This window comes from Alligator mississippiensis, chromosome 4, assembly GCF_030867095.1.
Source record: "Alligator mississippiensis isolate rAllMis1 chromosome 4, rAllMis1, whole genome shotgun sequence".
Classification (NCBI taxonomy): Eukaryota; Metazoa; Chordata; order Crocodylia; family Alligatoridae; genus Alligator; species Alligator mississippiensis.
The window spans coordinates 152,129,770-152,155,645 of record NC_081827.1 but is presented as its reverse complement, the minus strand read 5'-3'; the positions used below and the strand labels follow the sequence as shown (position 1 = coordinate 152,155,645).

Sequence of the window (25,876 nt, the reverse complement as noted above, 5' to 3'; positions counted from 1 at the left end):
CCAGATATCAAGCCACTGCAGCTTTCAACAAAAAAGATTTAAGTACAGGTTTCTCTCGCTTTATATTGTACAGTACATGCGTTCCTGGAAAAGCACGCATAACTCCAATTCGCATAAAACGAACCCACTTTACAATGTAACAAATGGGGATATGTTCCAAGACCGTACTGACCCCCAGACCCATTTCGACCACTTTTACAAGACAGTTTTGGTACTCACCAAAAGCAGCAGTGCACACAAGCACAGGGCAGTGGTGAATGATACCATAATGGGGACGGCAACTACAGAAACAAGTGTCGCAGACAATGAGCGAGGACCCCGGATCCACACAGGAGACTATATTTTGGTGCGTGTCACTCCCGCAACGCACTGCAAAAAAGCAGCTGACAGCAGGCTTTCACCACACCGATTGCATGAGTGAATTTACCTCGCATATAATGAATTTTTGGTATTAAAAAGGTCATTGCATAGGAGTGGATTTGCACGTGCAGAAACCACATAAGGAAAGGGAAACCTGTATTTTTTTTAACACAGACAACATAAGATCTCTCCTCCTTATCTCATCCTCTCCACCATTTTCTGCTGAAATTTTCTGAAGAAACCGCCTGAGACAAACACCGGGCATGGGAAAATTAGCTGCAATTAAAATTTGGCGTGGGCAGAAGCAACCCACCCCCGAGCCGCCTGACGGGAAGCACTAGGCGATCTGGGCATTCCCACAAATCTGGGCGTAGAGCAGGGCTGCCGGCCACCCAGCGACGAGCCAAGATCTCCTGGGCTGACACAAGAGGAGGCAGCCGCGGGCACGGACCCGGCTCCAAACGTCTCACCTCGTCACGAGGGGCAGATCTATAACACGCCGGATTTCTGTGCCGGAGAAAGGCGCACCAAGTGCTCAAACAAGGCTCCCTGCACCCCCCGGGGGATAGGGGAGGGGTGGGGCGGGGCGGAGCGGGGTCGGGCCGGGACTCCCCAGGGCTCTTCCTGCAGACCACGTATTTGCCTCGCCCGGCTCTTATTTGCCTCACACGTCCGCGCTCGCGAGCGTCGGGCACACGTGACCCTTCCCCCCTTGACGCTCCGCGGCTCCCTCCTCCTGCAGTGGTACAGTCCCGCCTCCCTCAGAGTGGCGCAACCTATCCTGCCGCCGCCTGTCCTGGCCGCGTGCCTCCCACAATGACACAGTCCTAGCTCAGCGTTCTGCCCCTGCCCCGCGAATGCGTAGCGGGGTGGGCGGGGCTTCATGAGTGGATGCGGCGCTTGGGGGGCGGGGCCTCGCTGGAGGGGGCGGGGCCGCGCGGGGGAGGCGAGCTAGCTGGTTGGCGCAGGCGCGTAGGTGGCGTCGGTGTCTGCGGCCTCTCCGGAGCGTGATGGCTGAGGAGTGAGTGTCGGGCCGGGGCGGGGCGGGGCGGGGCGGGGGTCTCTAGCGGCGGGCTGCTGCGGGGGGGGGGAGGGATGAGGGGCGAGGGCTGGGCTGGGCCGGGCCGGGCCGGGCCGGCCAGGCCAGCCCAGGCCAGGGGTCGCGGGGCGGGGTCCATGGGCTGCCCGCGTGCCCGCAGCAAGCAGGCCACGTGGGCCGGGCGGGCGGGCTGCTGGTTTCGCCCCCACGACGGCCCGCGCGGGAGCGGGAGTGGGGCTGCAGCAATGATAGGTCCCCTCAGCACTGCACAGGGCTGCCTGGGGCGCTCCACGGGTCGCCATGGGCCTGGCGCAGGCGCAGCAGGCTTACCTGGGGCTCCCACCTCAGGAGAGCTGCGACGGAGCCATCCTTGTCGTCTTTTCACGGGCTCTGCCTGTAGTAGGTGAAGTTCAGAGGCTGGGGAAATCAGCCTTTGAAACTGTGCCCTAAGGGCAGTGGGTGAGGCACACCCCAGACATGGGAGCATAGGTCTGAAACCTTGCATGGTACAGAGGGGCGCAGGTCGGAGCTGTCCATCTTGTCGCTGTTGCATCGGGTCTGCCTGGCCGGCCTGGAACGTCTGCCAGGGAGAGATGCAGGGATCTGGATGAATGGGCAGTAATGCGTGCAGAAGAGCTAAGCAGTGGCATGAACGGAGTATAATACGTTTGAAAGGGTAATAGGACTCCTAGGGAAAACCAGGTTTCCCTGGACAGTGTTGCTGACATCAGGCCCCTGCTTGCTGATGCTGTATCTGTGGCAGGGGGGAGTCGCGTTTCTGCTTCCGTAGGGGTAGGGCAACAATTTGTTCACGGTAGTAGGCAGCTGTAGCAGCTGGGTGTGTTACGGGTTGTATGTTGTCTTGGGGAGGATATGACATCACTTTATTCAGAGGAAATGTGCAGAGCTGGCACTAGGCATGAAGAGGACATGGGCTAGTGTTTTGCTTTTTACTACCTCAGAGAGTGTTTGACATCTTGAGTAAATAACCGGGGAAGGATTAAAACAGAAGCTTCTCGACTGCCCAGCACCACAAGGGTAAAACGTTGGGGTAAGATCCTAGTTAGTGGAGGGGAGAGCAGCTTATCCTTTCCGCCCTTACAAGTCTGCATGTAATGAGGCCAGGTGCTGTGGGTAAAACAAACAGAGCTGCTCAGGATAGTTGGTCAAAAAGGAGTTCACCCCAGTTCTCACTGGACAGTCGAGGAGCACAATCTGTGGAGTCCTTGCATAGTATGCTTGGCCCTGAGCAATTAGTTGTCTCAGTTCTAAGGGCTCTTAGATCAGCCCTTCTGGGTCCCTTTTAAATACACTTTGCACTGTAATTATTTCTTAAATAAGTAGTACCAATATAGCCTACTTGAGGAATTACTCTTTTCCTGAGTAAGGTCAACAATACATTTAAAATCCCAACATACAATATTTTTTAATGACTACTGCTCACATCATGATATCCAAGTATTAATCTTTCCTTGTTTGTTTTACAGGAAAATGGATATTGCAGCTCCTCCAACCTCAAAGTGTATTATATATTGGAAAAGGAAAGTCAAATCTGAATATATGCGTCTTCGGCAGCTCAAGAGGTTTCAAGCAAACATGGGAGCCAAGGTAAACATATTACAGTAGCAGTAGGTCTTTTCTGTTTAAACTACAGCCTTGATCCCAGGTACTACTAGTCAGTACGGTTGCAGTCACGTGTCTTTCTCCCATGTTACTACCTGCTATGTAAAATCTTAGCTGTTACTTTGCAGAGATGTGTGTTTTCATCATTGGTTATGTCATTTGACCAGAAAATTGTTTTTTGTATCTGATGTCTTGGGTGAGCATTAGGTGCTTCAGATTCCTTGAACTCAGAGCATGCCTCATATGCACGAAGCAACTCTGCTATCTCCTGAGTTTTGACTCCATGTCTTAAAGACTGGCTGTCTTCAGCTGCCTTTTACTCAGTCTTCTCTAATTCACTGCTAGGAGTCTGGTAAAGTCAACAGTGACTGGAAGGTATCACCAGCTATTGGTTGTTCAGTTGATTGAGTTGAAGAACAGCATTATGCACATGCATCCAGTGAATTCAATTAGAAATATTTTTAAAGGAGATCTATCAACTTGAAATGTTAGTAACTGTTTAATTAAGGAGGTAAGTACTTTCAGGCCTTTTACCTGCTAAGTTTTGTGGTCCTGTGGCAGATTTTAACTGTCTATTTTTATTTTGTTTATTGTGGCAGGCTCACACAAACAATGGAAACAGTGAAATCAAGTTACCCAAATGCCAAATATAGGCTACTTGTTTTTAGTTGTTTAGTGACAATAGCCAGGTCAGTAACAAGAGCACTGGCCTAAGGGTTGCTGCAGATTCAATTCCCTCCTCTGCCCTAGACTTCATGTGTGACTTGAGCAAGTCACTCTATCTCTGAGCTTCCATTTACCATTTGTCAAATGGAATTACAGTCCTTTGGAAATGACACCTGCACTGAGTCTACAGCCTGATGTGCAGAACACATTCCAGTGGGCATTTCATTACTCTGAATCTTCACTTGCCTTTTGATTTCAAGGGCTTGTCTCTTTCTTGTTTCAGGCTCTGTTTGTGACCAATTTTGCAAAGGTTCAAGAAAAAACACAACTTCTGAATGAAGAATGGAAGAGGCTTCGAGTGCAGCCAGTGCAGTTAATGAAGCCAGTCAGTGGGCACCCTTTCCTGAAACAGGTACAATGGCTGCTCTGCTGTTTCTGCCTCCTTCCAAAAACACTGATGACAGCCTAGGTTTTGCTGGGAACTCTGAAGGCAGCTGCAGCTTTCTTTGTGCTTTTATGTTTCAATATGTTACTGTGCCAAATATTCCCCCCATGCTGCAGAACTAGGGGGAAAAAGAAAATGTACTTAAGCTAATGTTTAAGGAGGAAATGAAGTGTGTGTAAAACTCATTGGAACTATATTTTGCCTATAGCACAAAGTCTAAGTGTTTTGTCCTGTTCTTCAGTGATTCTGTCCCAGGAGCCTGTTCCTTACTGTCTCTGTGTTTGCTTATACTCTAGTGCACTGTTGAGAGCATTTTCCCTGGATTCCCAAGTCAGACCTTGTTCATGAGAACCCTCAACACAGTGGCATTGGTTCCTATCATGTATTCCTGGTCCCCTCTTCAGCAGAATTTCATGGTATGTGAAAAAGCAATACAAAATAAGATATTTGTGGTGTTTATAAATCTTGATTTACAGATACGCCTTTCTAGATGCACTTGCTTTGAATTGTGCACTGCTTCAGAGATAGCTGACAATGGTCATTTTGTTGTTTGTTACATTATGTTTCCTAATAAGCCAAACTGCATTTAATGCTCCCTTCTCTAGCTGCCTTTTAGGTTAGTATGCTGTTCTGGGAAATACAGTACCTGAATTTAGTTATGAAGGTTTTATTTTTTAACTGTATTATTTTTTTTTCTGTTCAAAAAGATGCAGCAGTCCATTTAGAAGGATCTTATTCTTTGCAACTTGGCTACCCTGCTGACTTCCCTTCATGGTGTTGCTAAGGATAGTTTTGCTGCATAGAATGATATAAATATTAGCTTGGTGTAGCAGTAACACTCTCATCTTAGGTGCCTGATTAAAATGACATATTAGGCAAACAGATCGAGTTCTGCAGATAAACTGTCACCAATTGTTCCCTTACCTAGTGCTTGAGAGGGCATCTAGGCCTGCCTGCTGCAGTAATACTCTCACGGCAGCTTGGAAGGCTTTTGTAGCAGAGCAGAGTGACATCCATGCTTTTGGTGTCAGAAGACACCTGGTAATGTACTCTGGAAGGGCATTTAAGTGCCCTTTTGCCCAGTGTTGATAATGAGAGAATGCTGCTTCTTTGTATGTTCCGTTTCACATGGAGGTGATTTGCCATTTGCTTTTCATTGTGTGCTGTTCCAGCTCTGCTTACTCATGCTCTTTCTTATTTATTTCACCATTTACTCACCTTGTACCTTGTGTCTCTGAACATCTTTTGGGCCTAGAGAAAACCTTTTGTTTTTCTTTTAAGCCAGGTGTTCTCTCTTAAGTTGGCAGTATGCTACAATGCATGTCTTACACTGGGATGGTTTGCAGGATAGCATGCCTATGCCGAAGAGACCTTTGAAAGTTCATCTAGGAAGGCTATATCTTTGCAGAGTGCTGCATATTGACTGCGTATATGAATGGAAATAAACAGCGACAAAGCTGCCTTCTGATTGGATGCTGGTGAGTGCTAGCTGACTAAATTGTTCCTGATCTACTTGCAGGTGGAAGATGAAACTGTTCTGTGCAATATTCCCTACATGGGAGATGAGGTGAAGGAGGAAGATGAAACCTTCATTGAAGAACTTATTAATAATTACGATGGGAAGGTTCATGGAGAGGAGGGTAAGCTAGGGGCAGGGACCCTACTACATTTCCCACTCAGTCTCTTGCAAGCAGGCAGAATACAAGGGATTTTGAAACAGTTAAGAGCCCAAAAAGCAGCAGCAGAGACTATATAGCTCCTTTTTCAGAGCCCTTAGAAGAACTGCATAAAGCTGAAGCACTCTTAGTATTCCAGTCCTGTCTCTTGCCCTCATCTCCACCAAGGCACCTCAGTCCTGACCATCGGTATCCCAGTTTGTCTTGGACATTAGACTTCCCTTAGTAGATGCTGCCATTTTTGCAAGTTCATGGGGTGGTTCTGAACACTGGCAGCTGTCTATTAAAGATGACTCTGAAACCAGCAAACTCATTTCACATGTGACCTGAGCCAAAAAATTCAGTCGAGCTCTTCAGTTTTGTGTTTTCCTACCGACCTGCCCAATCTGGCCTGTCACAAAACTCTGTCTGGAGATGGGAAGGCAGTTACATTCTGTCTGCCTTACCTCCCCAGGCAGCTTTGTTATGAGTATCTATGTATAAAGCAGTTACTGCCCAGCTGGGTTGGCTTTGTTGACCATGTGTTGATCAGTATTTCAGTTTGCAACTCTCCCACTTCCCCAAGCATTAATATCCTCTCCCATTCACACTCTGGTTCCTACAATAGCACTGCTCTCCCATGGTTGCTCTGTGGTTTCCACCAAAGATAGCTGAAAAATCACAGCACACCCACCAACTAACTGATATTATTGTGTTTCAGAGATGATTTCAGGGTCAGTCCTCATCAGTGATGCTGTATTCCTGGAGTTAGTGAATGCCTTGAATCAGTACTCTGATGAGGAAGATGAAGGACACAATGACTCTGAGGGTAAACAGGAGGATGGGAAGGAAGAGTTGCCTGTTACAAGGAAAAGAAAACGAATAACTGTGGAAGGTAGGCTTGGCAGCAGAGGAGGTTTGGATGGCATCTCTCTATCTCACATCTGCCCTGTTTAGCTCACAAGTGCCCTCTTGCAGTCACCATGTTGAATATTAATTTGTCATTAAAGTAGTAACCAATTTGGGAAGTGTTCCTGCATATTCCTCCTCCCTTTCCTTGTGCCCAGCTAACATTAGTCTAGAGTGGGAGGAAGCTGGACCTGAGAGTGTCTGCTGCCTAATCTTGCATACACTTGCTGGTGGTTGCATCTCTACTTTCAATCTTGTGATATGAGCAACACCAGTAGCTGTTATCTATAAGGTCCTGACTTCCACACCAAATGCATATTCTTTCAGATATTTTAAGTTTGCTAATGAAGTATCCAAGAATAAAATTGCAGTTTGCAGACTCCTGTGTCTTTGTAAAACCCATAGTCACAAACTTCTTATACAATCGAGACGTAATGTTCCCCTAGGAATAATACACATGATTTGCTGATTGGTGTAGTTTGCTTAAGTGCATAAAGGCTGTGTGCTTACTCCTGCCTGTTATCAAAAGTTCAAAACATAATATAAGCAAAGTTTATTAAGTACAGGGTGCTGTCACTGTTGTGATACTAGCATACCTAGAACAGGTTAGTTCACCTCATTTTCCAGGCTTCTTATTCTGTATGATGGGGGATGTTGTTGGATGCCTTGCAAATGAGAGAACATTGTCATGGAACAGACTAGTGTCCCTTATTATGAAGTTTTCTCTTCTTAGCAGTCCTTTGACACCTGCTTCCCTTTTGTCCTTTCTGATAACAGGATAGAAGCAGGTACTGTAAGTTATAAGGTAGACAAATACAGTTACTATGCAGTTAAGGGGAATACAATTATGGTACAAAAATGAACTGTGGATATTTAAGACAACTGTGGGGAGGCTGCAAGTGGGGCACTAGCCCTGGGTGCTGACTTGGTGGAGAGGGCACAAATATAGAAATATAGTAGTCACTACATCACTGCCCATAGTATAGTTATGGTTCCTGTTCCATGCGCTGCTGCTATCCAGGGCACATGATTGACCAGTTATGCCTCTGTTGATAAATGCTGTGTGTTTAAGTGTTTTGTTTATTAAACCAATATGCAGATAACCAGAGTTTGCTACAATAAATAGTCAGCAACAAATTGGGAGTGGTATTATGTTAGGCAGGTACATGCATAACTTGCTTAAGTTGAGTGTTGCTGTTCAGTTGACAGGTGCAAGTTGCCCTGAATCTATACATTCCTTAATATAGTTGCAGGACTAAGGAGAGATTAGTTATCATTTGGGTAGCTGTGTGATCACATCTCTCACCTCTTAAAAACGATACAAAGCATCTCCTTGAGTAACCCTCCCTCTTATAGGAAAATGCTATTTGGAATCTAACTTAACTCAGGAATTTTTTTCTTTTTGGCTTAGGCAACAAAAAGTGTTCAAAGAAGCAGTTCCCAAATGATATGATCTTCACTGCTATTTCTTCAATGTTTCCAGAATATGGTTTTCCAGAAGATATGAAAGAGAGGTAGGTAATAGTCTCTGGTTAAATCATCTAGTATGACCATTACAATTTTAATAAAGACTCTTTGAAAATAATGCACTTTGTCTAGTGCAGTAGAACTAGATGTGCCTGTGGACTGAACTTAATCTCTGAGGAAGGACAGAAAGTGCCATTTTTGGGAAGGGTGAGCTGTAAATCTGCTAGGGACACAGGCTTCTTGGGAACAAAATGAAAATAACCTACCAGGTGCTTGCTAGATGACATAGAGTTTGAAAAACAAAGTTTAGACAGTGTGAGGACCCTTATCCCAGCCCAAGGATACCTGGGTTTGGCCGTACACATCTCCTGGAAGCTGGTTGTCATACACAGAGCATTGCTTCCTGCCATTGGGAAAATATATGTGTGCATTTGTTTTGTTTAAAAAACAGGTACAGAGAACTAACTGAGGTATCTGACCCAAATGCACTGCCCCCGCAGTGCACGCCAAACATTGATGGGCCATGCGCAAAGTCAGTCCAGCGGGAGCAGTCTCTGCATTCCTTCCACACGCTCTTCTGCAGGCGTTGCTTCAAATACGACTGTTTCCTGCATCGTAAGTTTGGTGCCACCTAGAAATTCCCTTGGAGCTCTCTTTCTCCATATCTTACTTGGTTTTTTACTCTCTTTTTTTCCTCCCACTCCATCCCACCTCTGCTTTTGCTGGCAGAGGTCCAGAAAGAATAATATGTGTAGTGATATGAATACCAATGTCTGGCTCTTGCTCTGGGTCTTCCTTGTTGATCTCCACAAAGGGGAAGGTTTAACTTAACTTAGCTAGTGGAGCTGACTGACTTTAACATAGTTTAGTATACTGTGATTAAGCCTTGTGGTTCTTTACAGCTGGAGATATTGGCATGATGTGGCTTTGCTCTTCAGCTGCAGACTTGTCTGTATGAAGGGTGAATGTCACATTCATGGTAGCCTTGCTAGCCCCCATGTTTTGCTGCCTCCCCTTTTTTTTAACTGCTTCATCTTTGCCTGTTCCTGGTCCAGTGTTTTGTCATGCTAAAGTCTTGTAAATGTTGCATTGGCTCCTGGACATGCAGCATTACAGTTCATGGATGATCCTTGAGTCTAACTGTATGGCTCTTTTGAAGTAATAGGAAAAAAGCACTTTCCCATTCCTAGGCATGCCAGCATCACAGAACTGGGTTTCCTGGCTGTATCAGGGCAGGGGCTGGATAAGACACCTAGCAAAGAATTCCTCCTGACTAGTGTAGGACTCTAGGCTTGTGCCCCTTGTGAGTATCTGAGCATTGCAATATAGTGCTTTTCACCATGTGGGTCCCTCTGCTGTGGGAACAAGCCTCTCATTTTGAAGGTGGCCATTGTTCACATGGTGAGAGTGGCTTATATTTTTCAGCTTTTCATGCTACTCCTAATGTCTACAAACGGAAGAACAGGGAGACCAAGATCGAGCCAGATCCCTGTGGGGCAGACTGTTTCCTCTGGCTGGTATGTTTCTGGGACAGCCTCCTGCTAAACACTGTCAGACAAACAGGCCTGGCTACCCTTTCTCTGCAGGACCAGGTGGTATCTTTGTGTAGCCTTGGTGGCTCTGTCATCAGGTAGTGAGGGGCTGCTGAGCATGAATCCAAATACAATTGCCATTGGAGGCTAATGCAGTCAAGTCCTCAGCACAGATCAGTCTGGTAACAAACAGACAAGGAATTGCAGGATAGGTGATACCATGGGGCTGTAGTGTTCAGAATATAGAGCCCAAGATAAATGTTTGGCCAGGAATCAGAGAGAAAAATACAGGTAAAATGACTTCTAGGTGTACAACCCAGGTGCATTCCCAAAATATAAAAGCATGACCTCAAACTTCTGAGACAGGATCACTTCTGAGCAGCAAGTAACACCATGAAGAGTGAGATATCGGTAGGAAGGTTGATGTCCTTAGTACTGTAGTACATATGAGATGGCATAGCCCTCACAGCAAGGAGCTCTGTTCACCTAAGGCTCCCAGTGCATTGCTTGGAGAATAGACTTACATGACAATAGCAGGAGAGGTACTAATGCAAGCTGTTAGGTCCTAACTTTTAGATCTGTGCGCTAATATGGCAGTACACATGTAGCAAAATAGTTGCAACGTTAAACGTTTCATTCAAGGTCAGACAGAAGGTAGGGTAGAGATGCATCTTACAGACTAACTGAATTAGAGAAGCATAAGGCTAAGTACCTCTTACTATTCAAAGTTAGTTTCAGCAGTTTAACTGACTTGTATTGCAAATAGGCCTGGCTAGCTTCACTATACAAGGGCACTCTTTACTGTGCAGGAGTAGCATCTTCTGTGCACTTCTGAGTGGCAGCTTCCCATTCCTTTTCAAAGTGATTAAGAGGTTCCTTTGTCTACAGCCCTAGAGGTGCAGGCTCAAAGCAGGGGAGCTGTCCAGGAGACAGCTTCTGGACCATCTTCCTGGGAGAGTTGTAGAGGAGAAGAAATGGGGTGCTAGAAGCACAGGATGAGGGAGTTGTTTCCTAACAGGTAGCATTGGGGGAGGATATGGGGCAACAGGCATGCTCTGTGGGGCCTTGTCCTTAAGGGTGTTCATAGATCCCTAGCCCCCACCAGGTGGCCACAGCATTGATCTCCAGACCCTGTGCTGTGTAAGCCTTTCTGCATTTGTTGGTTGGTTATTGGCTCCCTCATGCAGTGTGCGGTTTTGATTGCAGGAGGGAGCCAAAGAGTTTGCTGCACTACATAATCCCAGGTCCAAGTGCTCAGGCAGGCGACGCCGAAGGCACCACATGGTCAATGCATCCTGCTCGAACACCTTGGCTTCCACAGTCACTGAGACAAAGGAGGGAGACAGTGACAGAGACACGGGCAATGATTGGGCCTCTAGTTCCTCAGGTATGATGCCTAAAGGTCTGAGTATTTCTGTAGTTACCCACTTCGAGCCAGTTGGGAACCCCTTCCCATGTAGCGCATAGGCCCAGTCATGACAAGCCTGCTGTATCTTGTTTGTATGTGATCTGCAGTGGGTGTCTAGGGTTTGCTGCTAGAAAAACCTTCCTGCTGTTTACAGGTAACTGTACATAGATGTGAAGGACACAGCCCCTTACTCCAAAGTGCAGTGTAAACTGCTGCCCTTCTGTTCCCTTGACAGTAGCAAGGAGAGGAGTATGCATAGCTCACAGAAGCCATGCACTCTGGGAAATCTCCCACTGCTTGCCACTGCCCTGTGGCATGTTGTAGGGGAAAATTCAGATAGCTGTGTAAGAAGTAGGAGCACCTAGCCTTGCATGGACAGCACTGCTAGCTAGCCTAGGTTGCTTCACAAGGTGAGTGCTTGCAGCCCCCACCTGTGCAAGCAAAATGTGTCAGCCACCACCTGATTCCTTGCTGCATGGTGGTGAAATAAGCAGGGGAAGCCGGCGGTCGACATTTAGCTAACCAAACCACCCCTTCCTGCCTTACTCTGATGTGTGTCAGTTGGTGAGAGCAAGGTCAGGTCTCCTCCAAAACTGGATTCCTGGGGCTGAGCTAGTGGTCCTACAAACTGCCCTGTGGAGAGGGGCTGGAGATTCCCGGTGTGCCCCAGAAAAGAGGGGAGTGACTTGCACACCTGTCTAGTATCACCTTTGGGTGGGCAGATGAAGTGGTGTAGCAGGAAATGACAACCAGCACTGCTCCTCCACAGTGAAAAGTGCCCTTGTATGGTGGGGCAGTGGCAGGAGTGGGGAGGGGAAGTTGGGGCTAGCCTAACTGCTGTGTTTCCTGTCCCCTGGGCATTATTAGAGGCAAACTCCCGTTGCCAGACCCCCACCAAGCAGAAGCTCAGCCCTGCCTCCTCCCAGCTCTTTTCAATGGAAACACCACAAGAACCTGTTGAGTGGACAGGGGCTGAAGAGTCGCTCTTCCGTGTGTTCCATGGCACCTACTTCAACAACTTCTGTTCCATTGCCAGGCTGCTGGGAACCAAAACGTGCAAACAGGTATGGCCTGGCATCTTCACCTGGAGCTGTAGCCCCTGGGTAGGCAGGTCCGGCAGCACCAACAGAAGGGGAGGAAGGCCTGAACTGATGCCTGCATTTGATTTCCCTTCTTTGTCCAAGTTGATGCTAGGAAATGTCTTTGAGTCGTAGTGAGAGAGCTGTACAATTCTTTCCCTGACATGGGTGCTGTGAATCAACTCCAAGTTTGCTACGTGTCTGTGATTACTTTGGTGGGTAAAGGAAGTGCTAGTTTGATGTTCTGTGCATTAGCAACACAGGCCAGGCTCTACTCCCTGCCTGGTTTCTTTTAGTCTTCTACAGTGTTGGGGATTCAGTGCCTAATATTTCCTGCTGTCCTACTCCCTTCATTGGCCAGTTGCTGTGTTCAGAAACGTGCAGAGCTGAGTTGCTCCTGATCTTGTTCTCATGCCTCCCTTCCTTCCACTGTAGAGTAAATGTAGAGGGATTTACAAGGCTGGGGGCAGAGTATCTCCTGATTTTGCTCTCTTCTGAAGTGAGTTCCAAAGGGACTTGCCATATCCCAGTCTTTGACTTAGGCTGTAGCACGCTTAAGGAGATTTTCACGTGTGCAGAGAGGATAGCAGATGTGTTTCTCAGAAGACCTCTGAAAACACCACTTCTACACACTGCTATGTGCAAAGTTGCTCCCTCCTTGTATTATCTTCCTGAGTCTTTGGAAGCATTTTTGCTGCCTCCCTCTCCTTTCCTATCTTCCTGCGGCGGGCCAGTGCCTCACTGTTCTGGCATTGGCTCCAGAAGGGGTGAGTCATGCTCAACACTGGAACTAGCTGTAGTACAGAATGAGGAGCAACTGAAGCCTACACAAGAGGAAGAATTTGGGGAAGCAAGAGCAGAGCACAGCCCTGTTTTTGTGAGATCAAGGGTTGATTCTTCAGCTTCCCTATGTCTAGTGCTGTTGCATAGTATTTATTATTGGATGTAAAGGTTTCAGTTGTGCTAATCAGATTGGTTTTGCTTCAGCATATTACGTTACAGAACTGTCCCTGATTTTTGAAGGCCTCGGGTTGATGCTTCTGACCTTCCCCAAAGGACAACTAAGGGGGCTGAAAGATGGAAGGCTTTGCTTCCTAAATGAAAACATAGCAATGACATTTTCTGGCTCAGTGAGGCTGGGGTGGGGCTGCTGGCCCGCAGGCACTGTGACTGGCAGCCTGTTGTCTTCTGTCTGTTTGTGCTGCAGACAACATAATTTGAACATGGTAAACTTTTCCCCCCCAGGTCTTTCAGTTTGCAGTGAAAGAGTCCCTTGTAACAAAACTGCCAGCAAATGAGCTTATGAATCCGTCCCAGAAGAAGAAAAGGAAGCACAGGCAAGTGTTCAACAAGCTTGTTTTGTTCTTAATATGCAGCAGGAGCCTCTGCTGGCTGTGCCAGTGTGTTCTTGGTAATCCCCATCTGCCTCACTTCTGAACGCCTTCCCATTGTCACACAGGGCTGCTTGTGCTGTTGGCTGGGAATTGGCCCAAGCCTCTTTTCTCTGTGCTGCTGCTGTAATTAGAAGGCTGTGTACAGTTCTGTGGGCATAGATTTGCTTAACCATGATGTTGAGGAAATGACTTGGTGGCTGCCTTAAGGGTAGCGGTTTCTATTGCTGCACCTCACTGTCAGTCACACAGGTTTTTCTCTTGAGATCTCTTTAAGCTGTCTGATTGCAGCCTATTTCTCTCATGCTTGGTCCTAATGTATCCACTGAGAGGTTTTTTTCTGTGAGGTTCATCCTGCTTCTAGTGGCTTTCTGAAGAAGCTTCTTATGCAGCTGTATTGTTCTTTTTCACCTCTGTGACGAGCAGGTGATGAAGATTAATGCACGAAGCTGGCATACAGGCTTACAATGGAATCTTCTGTATCCAGTTCCATGCTGACTGGCATCGTTGAGCCGCTGGGTGCAGGTGATCTTGGCCAAATGTTCCTAAAGAGAGCAGTGGTTTCCCTCCAGATGCCATTTCTTCATTTCTCTTTCAGGTTGTGGGCTGCACACTGCAGAAAGATCCAGCTGAAGAAAGGTAGGGCAGGCTATTGCCACTAGATGGTTTGCACCTTTTGCACAAAGAAATATTGTGCATCAGCCCTATTTGAGCAACGTAAAGAACTGCAAGGCACTCTCCAGACTGGCAGCTCTCACCATGAGAGTCCAGAGGTGGGAAATCTGATGCTGCAGTTGCCTCCCCTGTCCAAGCCTTGTTTTGATGGTGTGGGAAGCTTTTGTAACATTCTGTGTGAATGATTCCAGCTGTGTCAGTGTTCTAAGTCTGAGTCAGTAGAAGTGGTGCTGTCTTGTTCCCAATCAGGAGAGGTTGAGATTTGGCATAATAGCTACAGGGTGAAATTGGCTGTTCAGGATTAAAGTAAACATGGGTCATGTGCTTGCAAGCACAGTTTAAGAGACTTCTCCTAGTTGTCAGTGAGTTGCCTGCCCTCTGCTGAAAATGTTATGTCCTTTTCCAGTTTCTTGAGCACTGTTACTGCATTTAAATATGTCCCTGCACAGCACAGATTCTTACCCTGGCATTTTCCCTCTTCTCGTTTCAGACAACTCCCCCACCCAGGTCTACAACTACCAGCCCTGCGACCATCCTGAGCACCCTTGTGACAGCTCCTGCCCCTGCATCATGACTCAGAATTTCTGTGAGAAGTTCTGCCAGTGCAATCCTGACTGTAAGGACAAAGCTGGTGCATCCATGCACACAGGCACCCCCAGCCACATGGATTTGCTAATAGGGCAAAAACCTTTGATCATGTTCTGGCATTCACACAGCTAATCCATAGTCACCCAAGGGCTGATTAACAGTCTGGTAAAAGTTAGAGGGGAAGTGGTGTATTCTGTTTGTAAGTCATGAAAGTGTGTATTATGCACTGGAGTGTCTTATTGGAAAACTCATGACTGCCTATTGCCTTTAGGCTGCACGTGCTGCTTCTGGTTTCTTTGAGAGGAAGAAAGTTTCAATGATTAGAAGGCCAGCTGACTTTTTCTCTAGCCTGGGCAAATTGCTAAGTGTATGGGCCTTGATTCCCAGCTGTATGTTGGGGAATATAGCACTGTCCTGATATGCCAGGGTTGTGAGAATAAATCCATTAAGACAGCAACACACTTGGACCCTGTGACAGTAGGGGCTATACTGTATAAGTACCATCACTAGATTAACAATTCTGTGTGCAGCTCTGCTGTTCAACTACACTGGGGTTATGTTGTCAAAGGGTTTTTATTTTTTTTAAATTGCATGTACTTATCCCTCTCTTGGGAGTAATTATCTGTGTTGAATCCAGTTGTGGGGCTGGAGGGATGAGTAATGTTCCTAGTCCTAATGCAATGAGAGATGTAGGCAGCACTCAAGGGGCTACCTTTGTGTCCTGAAATGTTTGTTTTCAGAATGTGGGGTGCTGAAACCAGCTTCCCATTATAGATTTGTCCCATTGCTTTTCATAGCAAGCTGTGTCCCAGGTGCTGTCAGGTTGGCATGGTGAGAGAGGCAGCACTGTCTGAGCATTAGTATCATTCCCTCTGTTGGTTTCTGCATTGGTTGCACTTCTGAGACCCACAGCAATGGGGTGTGTTTTTCCTAGTGCAAAGACCCAGCCACTTTCCTTTTGTCCCTGAGTCAGACAGGCAGGCAACACAGCCTTGGGCAAAGGCAGGCTTCTCAGTTTGTTTGTCCCTATCCTGCACAGCCCCTTCACTGTGGCTTGGTTGCACTCCTACTGTTGTTAGAACATGGGCACTTCCTGGGGTATGGGTGTCCCATTTTCTCATTTACTTTTTGTAAAGGTACGTAGTTAGAACATGGGCTTGTCTCTTTCAGGCCAGAACCGCTTCCCAGGTTGCCGCTGTAAGACTCAGTGTAATACCAAGCAGTGTCCGTGCTACCTGGCTGTACGAGAGTGTGATCCTGACCTGTGCCTGACCTGCGGGGCTTCTGAGCACTGGGACTGCAAAGTGGTCTCCTGCAAGAACTGCAGCATCCAGCGCGGGCTCAAAAAGGTATTGACAGCATGCTGTTTAGTAGCAGGCCTGGCTGTCAGTGTGCCTCCTGTTTCATGCCCCATGCTTGTGACAAATCTGCCTGCCTAGCAACTCTGCTGACTTTTTTGCTCACCTGAGTGAGGTGAAGCTGAGGCAGAGAGAGCTGGGGGGCTGCCCTTCACCCAGCTCCTGAAGGGTATATAGAATCATAGAAAAATAGGGCTGGCAGGACCCTCAGGAGGTCATCTAGTCCAACCCTCTGCTAAGGGCTGGATCAGCTTTGACTAAAACTTCCTGCCTGCCTGCCAAGTGCTTGTCTAATCTGCACTTAAAAATTTTGAGTGATGGAGGTTTCACAACTTTTAGGTAATTTCTTCCAGCACTTAAACTACTCTCAGAGATAGAAAATTCTAACATTTAACCTACATCTCCTTTGTAATTTAAGACCTGTACTTCTTGTCCTGCCCCAGTGAACACAGAAAACAGGCAATTACCCTTCTCTTTGTAATCCCCTTAGTGTATCTGAATCTCTAGCAAAACGCTATTAGTCTTCTGTCCAGACAAAATAAGCCCAGTACTTCCCATCTTTCCTTGTTTCATTATGGGACATGAATAACAAATAATTATGTAGTCAAGGGGCAGGATGTAAAATCATATTAAAAAATTAAATGAGAGAATTGGAAAAGGCTGGTGCTAAACAATAACCCAAGGGAGAGGTGGGAACCCAGATGTGTTGGTCAACCTCCCAAATAAAGGCAAATGCAGAAGGGGACTGAAATAAATGCAAATAATTAGACACATGACTGGGGTTAGATATAATGAAAGATCACGAATCATAGAAAAGTAGGGCTTGAACCGGAGGTCATCTAGTCCATCCCTGGTCAGGGATTGGATCATCCCTATCCAAACTATTTTATACAAATCCACTGTCAAACCTATTAGTAAAACGACAGTCAAGTCTGACGCCACCACAAGGCCTGATTTGCCATAGGTAAAGCATGGAGACAACAGTGGCCAATATATTGTTGCTGCAAGGGTTGTTAAAATATGTTTAAAAAAATCCAAGGAAGAGGGCCATGTCCCCAAGTATAGACTGTGGAGGGTTTTGCCTTCTTCCATACCAGTATGACCATGGCATAAAATTCCTTCCTGACCCCAAATACGGTGATTTAATCCTGAGTGGAGGGGCAAGAACATCTAGCTAGGAATCCCTGGTTTTAGTCCCAACTGGAGGAATGCTAAACCCCAGTCACACTTTCCAACCTTAGCTGCAGCTAATGCCCAGTGCTTCTGAGAGAGGCAAGAAAAAACCCTGTGTCACCTAGCAACAAGAGAGGGGAAAAAAACTTCCCAGCCCCATGTGGCAGCCAACAAAGCCCATAAGTATGGGAACTACCTTCAGTATAACACTGGCACAACTACTCTTAGATCAACGCTGACTAATCTTGTCCAACCTCTTCTTGAACACCTCCAATGATAGAGAATTCCACAGCTTCCCTAGGGAGTCTATTCCACTACCTCACTGTTCTAACAGTGAAGACACTTTTCCTAATATCCAAACTAAGCCTACTTTACTGCAACTTTAAGACTTTAGTCTGTGTCCTATGGTCTGTAGCAAGAGGGAAAAGGTGTTTTCCCTCTTCTTTATGATAGCCCTTCAGCTATTTAAAGACTGCTATTATGTCCCTTCATGAGACCCTTTTCCACAAGCTGAATATACCTATTTCCTTCAACCTCTCCTTGTATAACTTGCCTGCCAAATCCTTTATTGTTTTGTTGGCCACCTCTGGACTCTCCCTAACTTCTCCATGTCCTTTTTAAAATGCAGAGCCCGAAACTACAGACAGCACTCTAGGTGAAGCATAACCAATGCCAAGTAAAAAGCACTGTTACCTCCCATGTCTTGCACCTAATGCTTTTATTGATGCAACCCAAAACTGTATTTGCCTTCTGTGCAGCTGTAGGCTGATATTAAATCTGTGTTCCATCAACAGTCCCAGATCCTTCTCCATAGTGCTGCCATTCAGCCAGATGTCACCCATTTTGTATCTGTGTTTTATTTATTCTTCCTGAGGGGGAGCACCTGGCATTTGTCCATATTGAACTTCATCCTATTAGCTCTAGCTCAGCTTTCCAGTCTTTCAAGATCCTTTTGAATTGTGCTCCTGTCCTCCAATGTGTTTGTGTTCCTTCCCCGTTTCATGCTGTTTGCAGATTTGCTCAAGCCTCTCTTTATTCCAGCAACCAAGTCATTAACAGACACATTGAACAGCACTGGGCCCAGGAAACCTCCAAACCCTCCTGCCTGCCATTCTGACAGGCATCCATTTATAATTACCCTTTGCTCATGGCTTTCTGAGCTAGTTGTCTGTCCACCTTTAGTAGTTCTTCTAGTCCACATTTCTCCAATTTATTTATAAGAAGGTCATGCAGAACCTTGTCAAAAGCCTTGGTGAAGTCTAGATACACCATATCCACTGTATTCCCTTCATCCATCTAAGTAGTTACTCTTATCAAAGGCAAGTAGGTTCATTGACAGCTTCCTGGCATTCCTCATAGTGGCTGCTGGGAAAACAATCTCCCCCCTTCCTCGGTCTTTGGGCTGGGACTGCTTGCGTGGGTGTGCATGCAGGCCCACATGTGTGCATATACATGGAGCACCTGACACAGGGAATCCTGATCTTGATGGGTTTATTGTTGTGGGTTTTGCTGGGAACCACAGATGCACAAATCTGCCCAGAGGGCATGGGAGTTTATTCCCTCCCAGAGTTCTGAACTTGTCTGTGATGTTTGCATTATGGTCTTTGCACTGATCACGTATCTCTGGAGCAGCTCTGCAAACTGTAACAGCTTGAATCTCTTGTACTCTAGCATTTGCTGCTGGCTCCATCGGATGTTGCTGGCTGGGGAACCTTCATCAAGGAATCTGTGCAGAAGAATGAATTCATCTCTGAGTATTGTGGTGAGGTTAGTTTTTCTGTCCCTTTTGCTGGGAACATGGGTCCCTCTGAAGGGCTGTGGAGTCGGACAAATTTTTCAGAGACAGTGTGTAAAATGCTTGGTTCCCCCTCCAGTGTAGAACTGTTAATGGAGCTCCAGCTCAGCCTGCAACAGTACCTACTCTGCAGCACACCTACAGCACAACTTACTGAGCAGCCCCTTTTTAAGTCTTGTGGTTCAGAGTTCCGTACAAGCTATTCAAAGGGGACCTTTAGCAGAATTTGACCAGCTTTACTTTTGCTTAGCTGAAACACAGGTGCTTAATAACAAACTGAGCATGTATCAGGCTTAAAAAAATACCATATTTACTCTCATAACACATGCACCCTTTACTCAAAACTCAGGCCTCCAAAATTAGTGTGTATCTTAAGCAGGGAAGCTGATTTTTGCACTGGAATTGAAGCATAGCGTTGCTATGCTGCCAGGGGTGCCCTTTTCAGCTAGGGAGGGAGTACAGTTTTCAGCCTCACAGTTAGTTTTAACCTTTCAAAAGCCACTGACAAATTGGCAGTAGTTTTTGGTTGAGGAGCCAAAAGCTGCTGCCAATTTGACAGCAGCTGTAATAAGCTAGAATTGCATAACTTTTTGCTGAGCAGTGATGATGAGGATTGAGCCAGTATGGTCAGGATTCAGCCGACTCTGGAAAAATCTTTTTTTCTTCGTTCTGCCTTCCCAAAACAAGATGGGTGTCTTGTTTGGGGGCATGTGATATGCAAGAAAATATGGTAATGTTGTCATCTTCTGCTTAGTTCCTGGAGCAAGGCAGAGGCTTAAGACTGCAGAGCTGTGCTCTGTGCCCAGATGTGCCACAGAGTTCTGACCTTGGACTAGGATTTTGAAAAATGGCCTCTGATTGGAGGACCTAGCTTGAAAGCATGTGGTGCTGATTGACAGATGGTACTGAGCACCTGATAATCTAAATAACATGGAGAGGAGAAGGGAGGTTGAACTGAAAAAATCAGGCTTAAGCCCCCATGGGTCTGACTTTTCCTTTTTGGGGCCACTTAACAAAATAAGGGGGGTGACTCTCTGAGCCTCAGCTTCCCTGCCAGTTTGTTTCAGGAGTAAGCCTGCTCCTACATGCTCAGAAGAAACTGCAGAGGGGTATTCCCTTAGCATGGAACCAGGCTTTACTTCCACAGCAGCAGCTGAATGTAAAACTGAGGGTTATTAGCCCAGCAAACTGCCTGAAAAGGGAGGTGCCCCTGCTCACAGCTAGTGGCACAAGACAGGTGGGTACTCTTCTGAGCATGGTTGGCTCCCACTCCTGTCCTAGCACACACAAGGACTGAGTGTTTCTTGCTTCTGGGAACCTGCAAGAATTTTGTCTCTTCCTGCAGTTATCTCTCAGGACACTCAGCAACTGTCACACTCCTAAAACCTGCCTGTTCTTCAGCTTATTTCACAGGACGAGGCTGACCGGCGTGGAAAGGTCTATGACAAATACATGTCCAGCTTCCTCTTCAACCTCAACAATGGTAACTCTCTGGGGAGGGCTCTTGAAGTGCAGTTTATTGTACTGTTTAAGGACCTGGACTTCCTAACCTTGCCAGGCTGGGTGGTTGTGCTCTGCTGCTGGGCAAGAGCAGGCAGCGTACACGTAGTGGTCTGCTCAGCAATTGTCTATTGGCTGGCCCAAGCAGTACAGTTTGTATCACCACTTCATCTTCTCCACTTGGAGGCCTCAGCTTCTGGATACCTTCCCTTCCCCAGCTCCAGCAGTGGTCTAGGGCAGGGGTGGCTAACCTGTAGCTCCGGAGCCACGTGTGGCTCTTCAGAAGTTAATATGCATCTCCTTGAATCTTTGCACAAGCACACTGTGACCAGCTTCCATAGCTGTTATGTCACATTGTAGAGCTGTCCTGGTCTAGGTGCCGGTGTTGCTTCCTGAGCCTGTGCTTTGCCTGCCTTTATATTCTGGAGTCAGCAAGTGGGTTTGGAGGTGCTGGGCTATGTGTAAATGTGGCCAAGCTAGTGGAATAATTGGTCCCGCACTTACTGGGTTTTGCATGAGGAAATCTTCCCCTGCCTATAGTACACAGTATGATTGACTTACCTCAGAGTTGGAGTGGGATGGATAGAGCCATGGCTGTACTTGGGGTGGTATGGCAAGCTAAGTCCCATGTTAGTGGCATCTTTATCATTGTGGAGAATCCCAAGGCACTTTTTCATTTTTTGAATAGATTTTGTGGTTGATGCTACCCGCAAAGGAAACAAGATCCGCTTTGCCAACCACTCTGTGAACCCCAATTGCTATGCTAAAGGTAGGAGCTCTGTGCCAACTTGCTATTGGGCAGGGGCAGCTGGGAATTGCGGCAGTGACCAGCAGTGCCTTTGGAGCCTTTTTGACACCTGGGAGTGCATGGCTGGTTTTGGAAGCATCCTTGGCACTGAGTGGGACTTCATACCTCTGAGCTTTGGAGGGAAGAGTTTTAAGGGAAAATATGTATGTTGTACTTGCCTCTGCAGTGAGACACTTCCCTGCTTATAAAGGCCCTGACTGGTCTTGCTAGGGCCCTGCTATTTGGTGGTGAAAGCCCATAAGCCAGTTCCAAAGAAAACTTCCAGCTCTTTCAAAACCCTTCAGGAGCCATGCATGGTTTGGGCTGGAAATGCTGGGGCCTGATACCATGTCTCTTTTTATTGCAGTTGTGATGGTGAACGGAGACCACCGGATAGGAATCTTTGCGAAGAGGGCCATCCAAGCAGGGGAGGAACTCTTCTTTGATTACAGGTGATATGGGCAGCTCAGGGGAGTCTGTGGCTGGGGTTTAGCCGTACCCTGTATTCACAGATTTATAACTGAGTAGTGTAGAAAAGCGACTACCTGTCAGCCTTCCTGTGTTGTAGGTACAGCCAGGCGGATGCCTTGAAATATGTCGGCATAGAGAGGGAGACGGACGTCATCTAGGCCCCTGTGGGGCAGGTCCCTGTGCACTTTGCTGCTACTGCACCTTGTAAGCAATGCCATGTTTGCTTCCATGCTTACATCATGGCTGCCCATGTTCGCGTCGCTGTGTGAGTCGTGAGTGCTGCATTCCATCCAGATGCCTGGGAGTGGAGCTATGAGGAATGTGACACAGTCGCTGCCAGATCCAAGCAGGAATCTTGCTCTAGTCCTGAGCCAGGGCAGAATCCAGTGCTGTGTGTTGTCAGTGCTCTCCAGGGCTGACAAGAGGGATTCCAGAAACCAGGTGGGACTGGAAAGCAGGTGACTGCATGGGAATGCTTTGAGTTTCCTTCCATCTACCAGATGCTGAAAGAACAAACCTGAGTAAGGTACAACCTGCTCGCAGCCTGTAGGGATGGTAATGCAATGGCCCTGCCTGGCGGGGCTTGCCTTAGCAGGAAAATAGGTGGGGTGGCTGATGCCATTCCATTGAAAATTCTCCCCTGGAGCAAACGTTTTTTTCTGGTGTGTGTTTGGTGCTCTCTCTTGATTTCCTTTGCTGCTAATCAGGACGCTTGTTCACTGTTAGGAACCTTAGGGACTCTGGCCCATGCCCCAACAGTGAGGCCTAAGTCAACTTGCCAGCTGTTGTGCCCACAAGGCTCTCTTCCTGCTGGCCAGAGGACAGAGACCAGATGAACCCTGTTTCTGCAATGGGGCCTTTCAATGTTATGCAAAGAGTCACTTTGGTTATGGAAAGCAATTGTGCTGGGAAGAGATGAGCACATTGTTGCCAGAGGTGCAGAAGGAGATGGCAGGGAAAACAGGGTGTGAAGACAGCTAGTTCACAAGGCTCCTTCCTACCTGCCCCTAATTCTGTGCCTGCCTAGTGGCCAGGCTCAGGAAAACGATGGATGAATGTTGCCCATTTCCACTGACTGTGCTGTCTGGGCCCTCTATGTCAAGACACACAAAGCTCTAGGGGAATTGGTCCAGGACCTGGGCTCTGTTCAGCCCTGATGCCCTCATTAGTCTCTATTCTGGCTGTCACTCTCCCATTGAATGTTTCCAAGCTACTCAGAGATGCTGTGCCTGGGGCCTTCCTGGGAGAGCCATCTAGATCTGCAGGGCCTGGTGCTGCTCTGTTCTGATGGGCATGGGCTGACCTTCTGGGGAGGCTGTTGGATGAACAGTGTCCCTCAGTACATGGCCCCTCTGACACAGGGAAAAGCTGAAGGAACAGATATCCTTGCTGCGAGTCAGCAAGCTGGTTTAGGAATGCCTGCTGCTCCAAAGGTATCTGGCATGGCACAGGAATGTCCTGATTAGGTGCTCTGACTGCAGCACTGAATCTGTTTCTTCAGTCCACCCTTGCTGCTGCAGCGTCCAATCATGGCTTCCCTTCTCACAGTTACCAATCCTGGGTGCTGTCTGAAGCACTTTGCCAGCCCATTGGCACAGCCTCCCCTTCATGGCTATGGCCTCTTCCATTGCACAGAGTTCTTTGTTGACTGCCATTGCTGTTGCCATGTTCTGAACAACATCAGCACACTGCTATTTTGGCAGTGTCTGAGCCCAAAGGCTGCCTCAGAGGCTGCCTAAGGGCTCTCTTGTGAGACCCTGCCCCAGGTGTGGAGATGGCTCTTGAGCTGGACAACAAGGCAGGGGCTTGATCTTAGCACCCTCTGCGAAAAACAAACAAACAAGGAAGCACATTAAAATAACCCTCCCCAGCCAGCAGCTGGGACTCTTCCTCTTTCCAAGGAGCTTCTGGGTTGTAGAAACCATGTGAATCTCAACCCCTGCTTCTCCTGTTCCTTCTGCAGGCTGTGGGGGAGCTGGAAGGGGTAGAAAAATGGGAAGAAAAATTGCAGGGAGGCACCCTCATGTCTGTATGTACAAGTACTTGGGTGTTGGGGGAGAGGCACCTGGAGTCCCAGCAACTGCATGATGCAGAGGACAGGCTGTGATGAAGGGGAGCCTTCTTGCCTGGCCCCTCAGTCCTCTCTCCTTTCCAGACACAGTAGTCCTGGTTCTTCCCAGCTTTTCTGGTGTATTGCTGGCGTGTGACAAACACATACACAGTCAGGGGAAGGGTTTGAAGTGGACTTGGAAGAAGCTCGGGTCTACCACTAGACTCTTAGCCTGCATAAGGATCTCTGAGATGGGGTGATGGCACCAGCACATCCAGGACAGGTGGAGTTGGGCAGCAGCTGCGAGGGTGTCCCTGAGTGCACAACTAGAATTGAGCCAGCAGGGACCCTGTGAGTAGAACACAAGGATGGAAAATGGAGCCTGCCTCACTGTCCAGTGCCATCAGTCTGGCATAGTGAGATAAGAATAAGGAGGTCTTTCACTGAGGGTGGGTCCTGGGTCAAGCACCCAGCCATGCACAAGCAACACCTCTTCTGTTTGTTACTAAGGATGCAGGACTGGGCTGTGATACAGGGGAGATGGGAGCCTGGGTCTAGTCCTATGCAGATGCTTCTCCAGGCACAGGCACGTCCAGTGCATTCAAGTTTCAGAATTGGAGCTGCTGCAGCTGGCTGCTGAGGGTCCCAAGGGCTGGTCTGGCCTGTGTGCCCCCTCTCTGCTAGGGCTGCTAAGCACAGGACTGGCCCCTGAGTCTTGCTGGAGTTCAGGTCTGTTTGGAGCAGGCACTCTTGTTCTTCCTGTATCTGCCTGAGAGCCAACTCTCTGCCCTGCTTTATTATACCCTTGTCTACATGGCTGGTCCCTGCCCACTGTGTCATTAAATGTTCCCCTGCAACTTTGGCCATATCTGCACTGCAAGAGGCTTTGTGTCTGTGGCTTGCTGCCAGTGAATTATATGCACTTTAAAAATCATGTGGCTTGTAACCTTTGTCATAATAAAGTGGTAGTGAACATCCTGTGTCCAGCCACTGCCTCTGTTCCTGTTCCCCAGAGAGGAGCTTACTTACCTGCATGCAGTCTGCAGCTTGGCCTACACATGCACTGGCCAGAAAGCTCCTGGGCCAGCAGCCCCAGAACATGGTACATGGTCAGCAACATCCAACTGAAGCCTTTAGTAAAGCAGATGGCCCAAGAGCTTAGAAGATGAAATTGACATCAATGGTCAGTAGGACGCTGGAGCTAACTTGCCCTCCAGCAAGCTGCTTTGGCCTCAGGATGCCGTCACCAGTTCTGGTGTCTGCTGTTTTCTGAGCAGCTGGCTCAGAGGAGAAGGGTGAGTGAGCTGAGTGCCGTGTCTACCTGCCAGCTCATTGACAAGCCCTTATTGAAGCTCCATGTTTACAGCCAGGGGAGCTGATGATGCTCTATTTATTGTTAAGCATAAGTCTGCAGTACTGCTTGGCTCCCCAGTCACAATCTCCAACCTTAGCTGCAGCTAGTGTCCTGTGCTTCTGAGAGAGGCAAGAAAAAACCCTGTGTCATGTAGCAACAAGAGGGGAAAAAACTCAGCTTCATATGCGAGTTAGCTGCACCCTTGCACTGGAGAGGGGAGGCTGGTGGGTGAGGAGTCTTTTGGAAGACCCTGGACCAGTCCTTCAGCTGCAGCAAATCAAAGCTCCACTTTCCCTGGGGCTGTGCTGAGGATTAGAGTCCAGAGGTATCCCACAATACCCTGCCCATCCATCTCTGCTACTGTTTTCTCAAGGGCTTCAGCATCCCAGGACTTAGTGCCAGCATCCTCCTTATCATGGGGATTGCTGTGCAGGATATTTCAGTTCATGTAGACACATTCTCCTTGACTCACAATGTCCTTTGCCTCCAGAAAGCTGTGTGCACAAGAGGCAGCTGAGCTGAGGGTAGGGATGCTCAAGTTGAAGGACAGA

General features: G+C 47.6%; 1 protein-coding gene across 1 annotated transcript; it reads left to right on the top strand.

The window, feature by feature from the left end:
- Nucleotides 1–1,306: 1,306 nt before the first annotated feature.
- On the top strand, nucleotides 1,307–24,946 carry EZH1 (enhancer of zeste 1 polycomb repressive complex 2 subunit). Its single transcript, XM_006273462.4, has 20 exons — nucleotides 1,307–1,381; nucleotides 2,887–3,007; nucleotides 3,972–4,100; nucleotides 4,430–4,549; nucleotides 5,653–5,773; nucleotides 6,510–6,683; nucleotides 8,109–8,211; nucleotides 8,616–8,779; nucleotides 9,590–9,681; nucleotides 10,903–11,083; nucleotides 11,972–12,168; nucleotides 13,429–13,520; nucleotides 14,173–14,213; nucleotides 14,740–14,865; nucleotides 16,008–16,186; nucleotides 19,040–19,135; nucleotides 20,565–20,646; nucleotides 21,352–21,432; nucleotides 21,818–21,902; nucleotides 22,019–24,946. The coding sequence occupies exons 1-20, from the start codon at nucleotides 1,371–1,373 to the stop codon at nucleotides 22,077–22,079; spliced, it is 2,256 nt and encodes a 751-aa protein (XP_006273524.1). The 5' UTR covers nucleotides 1,307–1,370; the 3' UTR covers nucleotides 22,080–24,946.
- Nucleotides 24,947–25,876: the final 930 nt, after the last annotated feature.

Bases quoted from the DNA above. Each gene is read 5' to 3' on its own strand.
- EZH1 (XM_006273462.4), top strand. The intron at 8,780-9,589 runs GTAAGTTTGGTG...TATATTTTTCAG, and splicing joins ATACGACTGTTTCCTGCATC to CTTTTCATGCTACTCCTAAT. The intron at 16,187-19,039 runs GTATTGACAGCA...CTTGTACTCTAG, and splicing joins TCCAGCGCGGGCTCAAAAAG to CATTTGCTGCTGGCTCCATC.